At 39.8% G+C, this 12,510-nt stretch overlaps 1 protein-coding gene across 4 annotated transcripts in view; it reads left to right on the top strand.

The window, feature by feature from the left end:
• LOC122989199 (disks large homolog 1-like) overlaps positions 1–12,510 on the top strand; it is a 118,049-nt gene that overhangs the window by 15,836 nt on the left and 89,703 nt on the right. The window contains exon 1 of one of the 4 annotated variants that reach the window (XM_044361910.1): positions 7,910–8,103. The exons of the other annotated variants lie outside the window; for them this stretch is intronic. Coding sequence (XP_044217845.1) covers positions 8,041–8,103 — 63 coding nt within the window. The 5' untranslated portion in view covers positions 7,910–8,040. Of the gene's footprint in view, positions 1–7,909; positions 8,104–12,510 lie in introns of those variants that run through there. 4 annotated transcript variants of the gene reach the window in all.

The raw sequence follows: 12,510 nt of genomic DNA, 5'->3' as shown, positions 1-12,510 counted from the left end.
TGTTTCTACAGAAGCCCAGAACAGACAAACTAAGCACTGGCTCTAGAGAGGGCCTTTTGCTTTTTTCACGACTTTCGTGGCCACCGTAGATTCTCCTACACGCTTGAAAAGGGAGGGGTAGAGAGAGGTGTATTCAGTTGGTTGTGATTTGCAACTAACACTGCTAGATGTCACTAAATCCTACACACCGGTCCATTTAGTCAAACAGACATTGTTTGTTTTTACATAGTACCTATATTGTATGTACATACTGTACATAAAGCAACAAAAAAAGCTCAACACATTACATCAAACTTCTTATCCATTCTCGCACAGTATTTAGTATCAGTGTCAACCTGTTTCCAAAGCCTGTCTTAGTTGTAGTATAAGTTTGCCCCTATATGTTATTGGCATCAACACACATCCTTTTGACGCCTAAGCGTTCTCCAAAATCAACTTGGAACAAGATTTGTGTCACTTCCTTCCAAAATCCAATCACCAAGCCTTTATGGTTCCGTGGAACTGTATCGGAGGTGCTAGGAATCACAAAGGCTGGCTGTCGACCAAGAGGAGCTGAGTAATTAAGAGGAATTAGTCCAGGGCCAGAGGTTATGGTTTTAACATTAATGAGGTTACGGCTTTAACATTAATGAGAGCTGCTCACTAATGCTCCATTCCCTGTAGTGGCCATGCTACCCAGCTGCTTCTGTCCCAAACTTAACAGGCTGATGACTGTTTAACACTTAACTGGACTGAATTACATAAGAACACCTTCTTTACTCATTCACCTTGACACTGGCATATTGGAAAATATGAACCTGTGTTCAACAAAGGCACATGATAGAACCAGATACAACTCAGGCAAATGTTGCTCTCAAACCATTGCTATAGCTTTTTATTTTAAGACTTTATTTTTGTCAGTAGCTTAAAATTGTAGCTAGAGTGGTAACCAAATTACTGCATGACTGTGGAGGAGTAGTGGGGTTATGACAACCAGTCTAAGCCTGAGTATATACATTTCAAACCAATTCTAGACATTTCTCTTTCCAACAAGTAAACAGTTGGCCATATGATATGTTGACAATCATATTGGAAAACCCAAGGTGTATAAATGTTTTTAGAGCACTGAACCTTTAGGTTAGGGGAATAAGGGAATAACATGTAGTCAGTTGTTGGTAGAAAAGATCAATAAATAGGCTACACCTGGGAAGCATGTTACCTCACCGCATCACCCCCAAACCAAAGGGTTTCTCCAACCTGTGAACACATAAGAAGCCTTTTCTGAAGCAAACTAATGCAGACTCAAGGACACTTGGTCCTGAGGTTAAGACTAGCTATGAGTATGATTTGTGACATCACAGCTAGTTTGGAACCAATCATAGTGCAGTATGCAACAACACAAGTATGATGTGGAAACTTGACTTCACAGTGAAGTAGTAGTCATTTTAAAAATCACTTTGAAACTGCTAGAGTGCTGTGACAGTAGCTGCTCAAATCCATCCAAGTCCAAATCCCCAAAACCAAGCCAAATCTGGGGTGTTGCCAGCTGACATTCAGCTCACATCAGACCTCAGCCACAATCAGCCCAACTTGGCTGGTTGGTTACCAGGGTCAACTCTGTAGGCGAGGACTGAGCAGTGCTTGGCTCTGAAAAAATAACCCAGTCTGGAAAGGAGCACAAGCATGATGCCAATACTTTTTAAGCCTTATGAACAAGTAGTTTGTGGCTGAAGGCTGTTATTCGTGTTCAGAAAGCAAGGGGGTAGAGTTGAAGTCATCTAAGTTGTCTAATTATGTTTTTCTATAACTGCTGTTAGCAGATGTATTGTCTCAGTTTTCACAGGAACTGCAGTCAGATATCTAGCAGGCTAGCTAGCTATTAGCTAACATTAAATTGTTCAGCCAATGTCATGCCTGAGTACAGCCAGAGCAGCTAATCCCATTAAGAAGATGACTAATCTCTGTTGAGATACCCACACACACACACCCGCACACACACCCACACACACACACACACACACAACCACACACACCCACACACACACACACACACACACACAAACAAAAAGGCAGTCAAATGAGTTCAGTTTGGTTCAGTTCAGTCTTCACATTGGTATTTCAGGAGGGAGGAAATTAAACATCTTTAAGAGTAATCGTCCTGACTGTGTGAACCCTTGATCCTTGACTGTCAGGATGGTTTAGATAGTGGATCAAGGCCGTTCTACATGTGTATTGTGAGTCAAAAAGATTCAAAATGTTACCTTTGTCCCTCTTGTGCTGGTTTGTAGTTCTACCATTAGTATACATGCAACAGTTGCAATAAAAATTATGATTTGTTGAGACTGACACTAGGAGAACCGTCTCCTCGAAGACAATATTTGTCCTCAATATTTGGCTTTGTTCGCATTGTTCTCACACTTAGTCCATAAAAATATTCACATAAGGCCTATATCCCTACTCTTGTTATTTTTCACGTGATCGAGTAATGATGTTTTCACAAAAATGAGTGAAGTAATAAATACTTAGTATTTTATACTCATGCATGTTTAAACCCATATTACATCTTCCTCCAGATCCAGAGAGAGGATGCTATATATTAACCTGGTGCGCCAGATGGTTTGTTACACGGAACCATCTGAGAAGTCGTCCTTGGAAACTGTTTGGAAAAGGGCAGGCACTTTCAAAAAAATACTTGGCAGGTGATTGGATGAACCATCTGTCAATCTCCGTCTCTTACTGTCTTACCTTGTGAGGCAGCTGGATTCACAAGATCACGAGATCACAAGATCACACAAGAATCCTCATAGCACGCTGATTGGCCCGAACCGCTGGTGATTCGGACACAAGCGCATAACTTGAAGCCTGACAAGATGGATCCTTGCATGATCTCACGAATCCAGCTGCCTTGCAAGCTTAAGCTATGTTTTACTGCCTTGTTACATTGTTATGCTGTGTATGTTAACATTTCAGCACATACAGACCTCCTTGAGCTCTGTATATAATAAGATGCTAAGCCCCCACATATCCTTAAATTTTCTCTCTCAGTGTCAGCAAAAAACTTTTATAACTACTATATTATATATAACTATTATATTACTTCAAACTTTAAAACTTTTTAAAGTTTATATCAAACATGATTGAGATAAAATGAATATTTAGAGAATATTGCCCAGGTGCTGCTGTGTCTGTGTTTTGCCACATAGTGGCACTGTATGTACATAAGACAAACACTCCAACATGTTGAGTGCTTGAATTGTTCTGCAGATACTTCACACCTTACCTTTTGCTATTTAACTACACAGACAAATGACATTGGACTTATTTTTTTTTGTAAAATATTCATTAAAGAATTCAATCATGGGAAAAACCTCAGACTTTTCTGCTGCAAACGTGATATTTGCAGCTGTGAGGTTTATTCAGGAGTCTGTGTGTCCTCGCACAGGATTTTAGAGGGATTGGAAGAGATATATTTAGAGGAAAGTTCACTCATGTGGAAAATGAACTCACAGCTGGTAAAAGCAGATCATGTGACCATATTTGAAATGTTGATGTATGGAGTCTTTTCTGATTAGTTACTGTGTAGAATGGAGAATCCACCACGATTGGATAGTAGGGAGTGTATGAGGTTACCGCGAGCACGCGCACACACACACACACACACATATATATACACACAGTGTAGTTATTTCTGTGCTGGCTGACCTACTAATGTTAACATGTAGTGCATGCCTTCTAGGCACATGAGGTAGCATCCTCTCCCTCTCTCTGTCGCTCTCCCTTTTTCTTTTTTTCTTTCCCTCCTTTCTTCCTTTCCTCATTCTTTCTTCCTTCTGTTCTTTTGCTCTTTCTTTCATCTTCTTTTTCTTTCAGTAGTTCAGTGTGTCATGTTGGTAATGTAACATTTGATGCTATCTTTACACTCACATTATGTTTTATGAGCTATACCGTATGAGCCAGAACGCCTGTGGCTATCCCAGATGTATGAATGTATTTGTGTGTGTGTGTGTGTGTATATGTTCATGCACACACATCAGCAGGATCTCCATCTGTTACTTGTCAAACACAGAGGCACTCATATAGCTGGTCTTAGGACAGCTAGCTTATCACACAAGCAGAGACGGGCACATGACCAAAAGCTGACTCTTTGAAACATAAAAATAACTCCCTGGTTTATTCTGGAGGACTTCAGGTTAAGTTGTCTGTTTGAAATACAAGAAGAAAACATTTCAGAAACCACTAATGCAGAACATTTTTCATAAAAATGTCCCTTGATCTATCGTCAGTCATCAGATGATGTCACACAGTGCTGATTCAACCTGTATGCATTTGTTATTCTCAACTCTGGCACACAGTAAGTGTTTGTTTGGAAGAAATAGAACATGAATTCGGGTACTTGGCCTCAATATTTGAGGAAGCGATCTCTGGTGATGATCAGTGCATTTCAAAGCAAAGCGTTGAGTGCCAAAAATCAGTCACTGAAAAACAAGCAAACTACAAAAAAACACCAAAGAGGATCTCAGATTACCAATTATATAAAAATCAAAAGTACATCCAAAAAGATATTATAAAATATCACATATTGCTAAAAATAACTTGTGAATGTGAGCCTGAATGAGTTGGATGCAAAACACATTGTTTGCTTCATGAAACTCTTTTTTCATGTCTAAATAAAGAACAACAAAGCTTTGCAACATGGTTAATTCATTCAATTATGAATGAATTATTAATGCTTTATACAGAATACGTACAAAGTTGCACATGTGCAAGTATGTATATTCTACATAAGAAATGTTTTTGAAGATTAAGTTCCTGCTGTGCTCAGAATAACCTTTCATGTCATTGCATTATTTATCTGAGTTGTCTACCTGCATCATCTTCTAGACTTAATTGGCTCCTCCAGGCTTGAATACGTGCATCGTTTATCTGTGTACAGTTGGAAAACCCTCTAGAACTAATTTCTCATTACTGATTATCAACTTTAATGTAACTTAAGACACAATCTTGGATTGTGGATTGATTGCTTTATCAGTGAATTTAGAAAATTACTTTACTTCACAGCTTATCTCTCCATTTGCCCACATTGCCATCTTTCAATATCTTTCCCTGTCAGTGACCTCTAAATCACCCTCTGCTAGTTTCACTTGCTTCATCCTGTCCTTTCTCACACTGTTTCCCTCTCTGTGTCTTCTTCTCTCTCATGCTGCGTTGTTTGTTTTCAACTCAAGGTGAGAACACAGAGACAGCCACAGAGAGACTACTGTGTGTGTTTAGGTCTGTGTGACCGCGTGTGTGATGGTCCAGATGGCCCAGCTGTCATCATTAAGAGCCCTGGCTGAAAAGTGCGCTTTGGCTTGTTTGACTTCTGCCCTTTATCTCCCATCTCCTCTATCCTCCTCTCCTCTCCTCTCCTCTCCTCTCCTCTCCTCTCCTCTCCTCTCCTCTCCTCTCCTCTCCAGTGAGCATGCAACTCAACAAGGTCCAAATATTTGTGCAGTACAGATAATGTTATCTTTTTCAATGCCTATTTCAAATTACACTTCTTTGGAGTTTCCAACTATTTTGATTTCGATTGATAGTTTAAGTTGTTTTTCGTGGAAAAATGTCTTAATGTTGAGAATCTGTTGCTTTTTTGTGATGAGAAACTGGATCCCTTTGGGTTTTGGGGTGTTGGTCAGACAAAACTAGTGATTTGAAAACATCTCCTTGTGTTGAGGATGTTGTGATGGTAATTTTTCAGTATTTTGTGACATTTCATAAACTAATTTGTTATTTATTTGAGAAGATAGTCGGCGGGTTAATTTATCATGAAAATAATTGTAAGTTGCTTTTTTTTTTACATTATATGAAGTTTTAAATGATTGTCCAGATATTTACCTATTGTGTGATAAGCTGCGACCGCTTCGGTGCTAAATTTACTCATTTGAGATTTCTGTGGCAAACGTAATGTGTATTTGTTGTCTTATGTATTGTAGATATTGTAAGACATAATAACCTCTCTGAATGAGGCTTTCATTAAGCTATTGTACTATAGAAGAAGAAATGCACCGATCCAACTGTCTCTGTCCTGATACTGGTTCCAACATCCTAATTCAGGGTATTCATTGATAACGAGTTTGGGTCTGCTACTACTGTCCTCTTTTCCCAAATTAAAAATCTGAATCTCTATGTGGAGTTTATTTAAATCATTTTTATGTAACGTAACGTAAGGCCAAGGACTGCTGTAGCTCTTAAAACTGAGTTGGCGGCTCGCCATGACTGAGTTTAGCAGAAAGACTGAATTTTACAATGACATTGATGGTGAGACTGTATTTAATGTGGCTCCGTCACATCATGGCCAATACCCAATCTGTTTAAGAAGATCATTATAAGCACAGATACTATAGAGAAGTGTGTAAATGATACTGACCTTAATATTTACAGTAAATGCAACCAAAGGCGGTAGCTGGCAGTATGCAGTGTATATTAATATATACTAAGACTTTTTTGACTTTTTTTCAGCATATTTATGAGTTCAGCTACACAGAGTGCTCACATTTGGTGTGAGGTGTAGGTGAGGGAATGGGATGCTCCGATTTAAAGATGAGTGCATATTATGTAAAACTTTTGTCCTGCGGTGGTTTGATTCTAATGTTAATTGTTTTTACACAATGTTTCTGTCCCACTCTGATCCTCTTGTCAGTTATTCAGTCCTGGTCACCTGTGGTTTAAATGGCTCAGTGCCAAAGTGCTTCTGCCAGCAAAACAACAGAGCTGTGTTCAAATGTCAATTGAACAAGTCACCCTAGTAATGTGTGTGTGTGTGTGTGTGTGTGTGTGTGTGTGTGTGTGTGTGTTTGGGAGATCATGGCTTGTGACTGGTGATGCAATGACATTGTCTCTGCCTCACTCATTCACTCTTTATGTCTCTCTAGCCCGCTCTCTCTGCCAATGTTATATTTGGTCAATTCAATCTTCACTAGCCCGTATAATACAGTACACTTACCCCCTCCTCCTCACTGTGTATGTGTGTGTGTGTATGTGTGTGTATGTGTGTGTGTGTGTATGTGTGTGTGTGTATGTGTGCGTGTGTATGTGTGTGACTACACAAGGCAGAACATCACTGCAGCAGGTAGAAATAGGGGGACACTAGAGAGATGACACATTTTTTAATTCTCCCTCCACCTCTGTGCGCAGGTCTCTCCTCCTTTTCTTTCTTTCCTTCTTTCTTTCTTTCTTTCTTTCTTTCTTTCCTCCTTTCCTTCTTTCTTTCTTTCCTCTTTTCCTTCTTTCTTTCTCTCTTTCTTTCTTTCTTTCTTTCTTTCTTTCTTTCGCTCTCTCATTGATCTTGCTGTTGAGAGGCGGGCCAAGAGAGGCAGTGGAGCGAACCGAGGGAGAGTGAGAGAGAGAGAGAGAGAGAGAGAGAGAGAGAGAGAGAGACACACAGATAGAGAGGAAGCAAGAGAGAGACAGAGAGAGAGAGAAGGGGAGCGATAGAACGAGAGAGGCACACTCTCACACAGATAGAGAGAGAGGAGATAGAGGACTGGGACTGCTGCTGCAGAGGAGGACAAGAGAGACCACATCCATACTGACACACACACATACACACATTTACATGCACACACACATTCATTCACACAAACACAGGCAGACTGAACCACACATGCTAACAACAACAACATACTGAACACACACACGTGCTGACATATTCTGACACACACACACACACATACACTGACGCACAGGCAGACAGCGACCATGTTGCTCCCTGCATCCTGACCAGCTATGAGGATTACACTGATGAGGATGATGATGATGAAGATGAGAGCGATGAAGAGCGTGGGGGAGAGGACGCTGGCCTGCCACAGCTGAGGACCGTAGCCAGGCAGGGGGGGCGGCGGGGGTAGAGGGGGGGCCGGCAGAGTGGGGGATTGTGGGACAGGATGGAGCTCAGTTGATAGGACACATGCATGTGCATGTGTGTGTGTGTGTGTGAGTGTGTGCATGTGTGTGAATGTGAAATGTGTATATGAAGGCTAGGATGCCCCCCCAGCGCGGGACCAGCTAGCTAACGTTAGCCACATGTTGTGCCACTGCAAAGTAGCATGCACCAACAACACCATATCTCTGATGTTTGGATGCAAGGTAGGTAGAGGGCTTTGTGTGTGTGTGTGTGTGTGTGTTTGTGTGTGTGTGTGTGTGTGTGTGTTTGTGTGTGTGTGTGTGTGTGTGTGTGTGTGTGTGTGTGTGTGAGTGTGTGTGTGTGTGCATGACATGTAAGGGATGGAGGCAAAGTAGTGGACAGTGAGAGAGAGACTGACTAAGGCAATATATGCTGATAGAGAGAAAGAAAGAGCTAATGACTAAGCTTGTCAAGGAATTCTGGGTTGAGGTAAACTAAGGTGAGAGTTAGTAGCCGACAGGAGAGAGAGAGAGAGAGAGAGAGGGGTCCTAGCTGTGTGTGTGTGTGTGTGTGTGTGTGTGTGTGTGTGGCTGAGCGGTTGAGACAGGGAGAGAGAAAAGCAGGTTTGTGTTCTGCTGTCTAATTTTATATCACAAACTCTCTACAGCCAGTTTATCACCAACATCTCCACATTGTTTTTACAACTAATGTATCCGAGGATTCACTGACTCACCACTTAAAATTATTTATGTCTTTTGTAAATGTGCCTCATTTTGCTATTTTCTTAAATACAGAGATAATGCAACACAATGTTAATTATAAATATGTATAAATATGTATACGATCGCTGGATTAAGTGTAACATACTGGTAATAATCATAAGCAAATGAGAGCTTGGTGTTAGTGATACAACCAATGATTATTTTCATTATTGATTAAGCTGTCAGTTATTTGTCTGTATATTTATATTATTATGTATATTTTTCTGTATAACTGTTAATTGTTTAGTCTATTAAAATATCACAAAATATCAAAAAATGTCCATCAAAAGTTCTCTGAGCCCAAGTCGACTTCTTCAAATTTCTTGTTTTGCCTGACCGAAAGTCAAAAACCCAAAAGCTGAGCCTAAATAAAAATAAGTCTAAAATTAGCAAAATTATAATTTAACTATTTGAGTAAATACACAAGACTATGGAACTGACCAGGTATTCAAGGTCATTTTTTATTACTTGATAGTTTTTGCCACCAAAAAGTATCAAGGTTTTGAGCCCATACATAATTTCACCATGTACCTTTATCCATGTACTTCTTTTATATGTAAGCTAGCTGTCGATGACAGGCACAGTGGTGCAGTGGACAGTGTAGCAATGTCGCTAAGAAGGTCTTTGGCTCAAACTCTTCAGTCAGTTTGGGCCTTTATGTGTGGAATTTGCATGTTCTCCCCCGCGTTTGTGTTAGTGCTCAGCTTTTATTCCCTTTATCCAAAGACAAGGAGGTTTAGGTGAATTGGAAGCTTTGCGTTACCCCCTGTGGCGATGTGGGAGGATATCCCGTGTCTTGTCCTATGCATGCCGGAAAAGGCTCTCACACCCACAGATCCGAACTGGATAAGCAGGTAGAGAATAGATGTATGTCTAAATTAATATGGTACATTTCCACGGCAAATTACTCATGAATTTGTTTGATTAAAAACAAGAATCCTCTGGACATCTGTCTCCCCTGTAAATCCATATTCTAGCCATCGAAGCTGCCTCAAATTCACCATCATTCCATTATGAATGAAGCCACTTGACAGTTCTTTGGCAGACCGCACCATCTCTGCCCCATTATTAAATTGATAAAACTATAACCCCCATGAGTATGCCCACTCGCTAATTACATAACATCAGGCCATGCTAAGTGAATGAGCTTAGGCTAAAATTGGCAATCATCATCTTGCAAAGTACTCTGAAACTGTTGAGTGGAAAATCAACACATGAAATATTAAAGTTCCACCCAAGAGCTTAAGGAAATGTGCCTTTGATGTGTAGGAACTGTTAGTACACTGTGCTGTATCTTTGAATTGTTATTAAATACACAGCTAACCCAAAAATGGCTCCATAAATGGATCTATAAACTTGTCTAAATACCACGGTGAAATCTTGACCTGAGCTTGAGAAAGAGAGCGAGAGACACGTGGAAATGAAAAGACAATATGTACAGCTTTAGCAAACAAATGACTTATTATCCTAGTATCATGTTTAAAGTTCATTTTTTACCGGTTTAGCAGTGTTATTTTAATCACCCCAATAATAATAATTGAATAGAAGAGGTTGAGATTGAGAGGAGAGCGTTCAATTTTCTGTGATTAATTCATGTAATATAAGAAAGTACAGTAGGTCCAGTTGACTGTGTTTGCGTGTGTGTGTGTGTATATGTGTGCATGCATAGGCATGTTGTTGTGCAGTTCAGCAGTTAGGCCCTAATAAACTGTACGGACTTCACTTCTGTCCTATTAGATCACCTCATCATGTCAGCCTGCTAGACTAGAGCTGTAGAGAGAGAGAGAGAGAGAGAGGACGGGGGTCAACAATAGTGTGTGACACAGTAAGAGCAGTGTTCTTGTACTCATGAATGTTGCTGTACAGTCTGTAGATGTGATTTTTGGTCCTGTTGGTCAACTACCACCGTTCTTTTTCAGATGTCTGTCAGCTTGTGTGTATTGAGAGCAGCCATGATCAGGACTCTGTGATGCCAGCATAGCACTAACTGTGTTTCCATTAGTCAGCAATGACACAGTCGGGGGCAGCGCTTACCTCGATGGAGGTTACGACTGTCACCTGGAACCGTATGTTTGGCTGCATCTTTTCGTGTATCTCTCCTTTAGAATATGTGGTGACAAAATAGTGCAGAAAATATCCCTATCTAAGTGTATATCCGTTTTTTTTTTTAAACAAGTTATGTCAGCTGCTAACCTCTGAGACTAAGTCAAGATTTGCTTCAACTGCTTTTTGTAGTTTGCCTAATAAATGCTTCCCTGCAGGAAGTATTGTTTTTGCATAGACATTACTGTAATTACCGTAATAATTATAATAGTGTAACTCTAACAGCATTCATTAACATACCCTGTTAAGTGATAAAAAGCTACTATGAGTGTGTAGGCATCAGAATTGATAATATCTCAACAATACTCACTCCACACTAGTAATAACGAGAAAAGTAAAGTTTAAAATAACATGTTGACATAAGTTACGAGAAGAAGAGAGAGATAAACACATAGACGGATACATGAGGGCAAAGTATATTCATTTGACGTTGCCAAAGCAATGTGTCCATTTCTGAAGCTTTTTAACTGCCTGAGAAGATAAATCAAACACACCTTAACTGGGTCAGACATTTCAACACATTCAAAATAGATGAATCTGTTCCTCTGGTTCTGCTTGGGTCTGTATATTTCTACTGAAGACACTTCACTGAGCGAGGCCATGTTTGAGTCAGTTAAGGAGAATCTGCAGGTCCTCATACATATTTCAGAGTTAATGAAAATATTAAGAAGAACTTTCAATTTTGACATTTTAAATAACTTTAATTCAGTATTTGAGTGTCTTATTTTATCAGCCGTGTTATTCTACTTTTTCAGGACATCTGCTTTTAAATAATTTATTTCCTGTTGCTTTTTTTTTTTTAATTTAAACTTCCAGTCATAGAAACTACTTTTTTGTTGATCATGAACTTTAATTCTTATAGAGTTTTGAAAAAAAATCTGAATTTGGGCAATTTAGTCTGAAAACTGCAAGTAGCCTGTTCAAGTGGTTCGTGTGTAACTGTTGTACACTGGGACCTTATTTTCTCACTAACTCTCCACTATTCGGTCATATTACATCACCTTATAGTAACAAGCACATTCAGGGAGGATGTTGTCATGGAACAAAAAAAAAGAAAACATGCACTAAATATTTACCAACAGAGAGTTGTGGAGTGAAACAGATGTTTAGATTAATTTATTGTAGTTCATAAAAATTGAATGATACTGTAGGTGGGGAAGAAAATGTGCCAATAGTGCAAAGTGTGTCCAAACTGTATAGTAAAACATTCATTATCCTATTAGAAAGAAGTCATTCCTTTGATAAATGTGTCCATTGATTTTGTGATCGGCTAACTTCATATCATTGAGCCATTTGTATTTGTTACTGTCACGCTATCATTGTTACTAAATAAATGCGGTCATCAGCTGTTATTTGTTGTTAGTACTTTTATATTTCACGCCAATAAAGCATGAGAGAGAGCATGATGTGAAAGATAGAGAATGAAAAGGCAAAGAGAGAGAGAGAGACGAAGGCACGTGTGTGTGTGTGAGAAGTCCCTTACGGCAGAGGATCCCCTGCTCTTTCATATCTCACCAAGCGTGACTAATGCCTGGCTTTACTCTCATACACACAAACACACACAAACACACACACGCAGACACACACACACACACACAGATACAAACACACAGATATGTACTAGGATGCTGAATCTGCTCCCAATCTAGTCACGTTTTTCTGGCTACGCAAGACTGGCTGACACACTAACACATGACAGCCACTGTGTGCACGTGTGTGTTTGTATGCATGTGTGTGCATGTGTTGAGCAGGCTATCTGCAGGCACAGTCCTGATTAGGAATGGT

Source organism: Thunnus albacares, chromosome 9, assembly GCF_914725855.1.
Source record: "Thunnus albacares chromosome 9, fThuAlb1.1, whole genome shotgun sequence".
Classification (NCBI taxonomy): Eukaryota; Metazoa; Chordata; class Actinopteri; order Scombriformes; family Scombridae; genus Thunnus; species Thunnus albacares.
The sequence above is the reverse complement of the archived record's forward strand: the minus strand, read 5'-3'. Positions and strand labels throughout refer to the sequence as shown.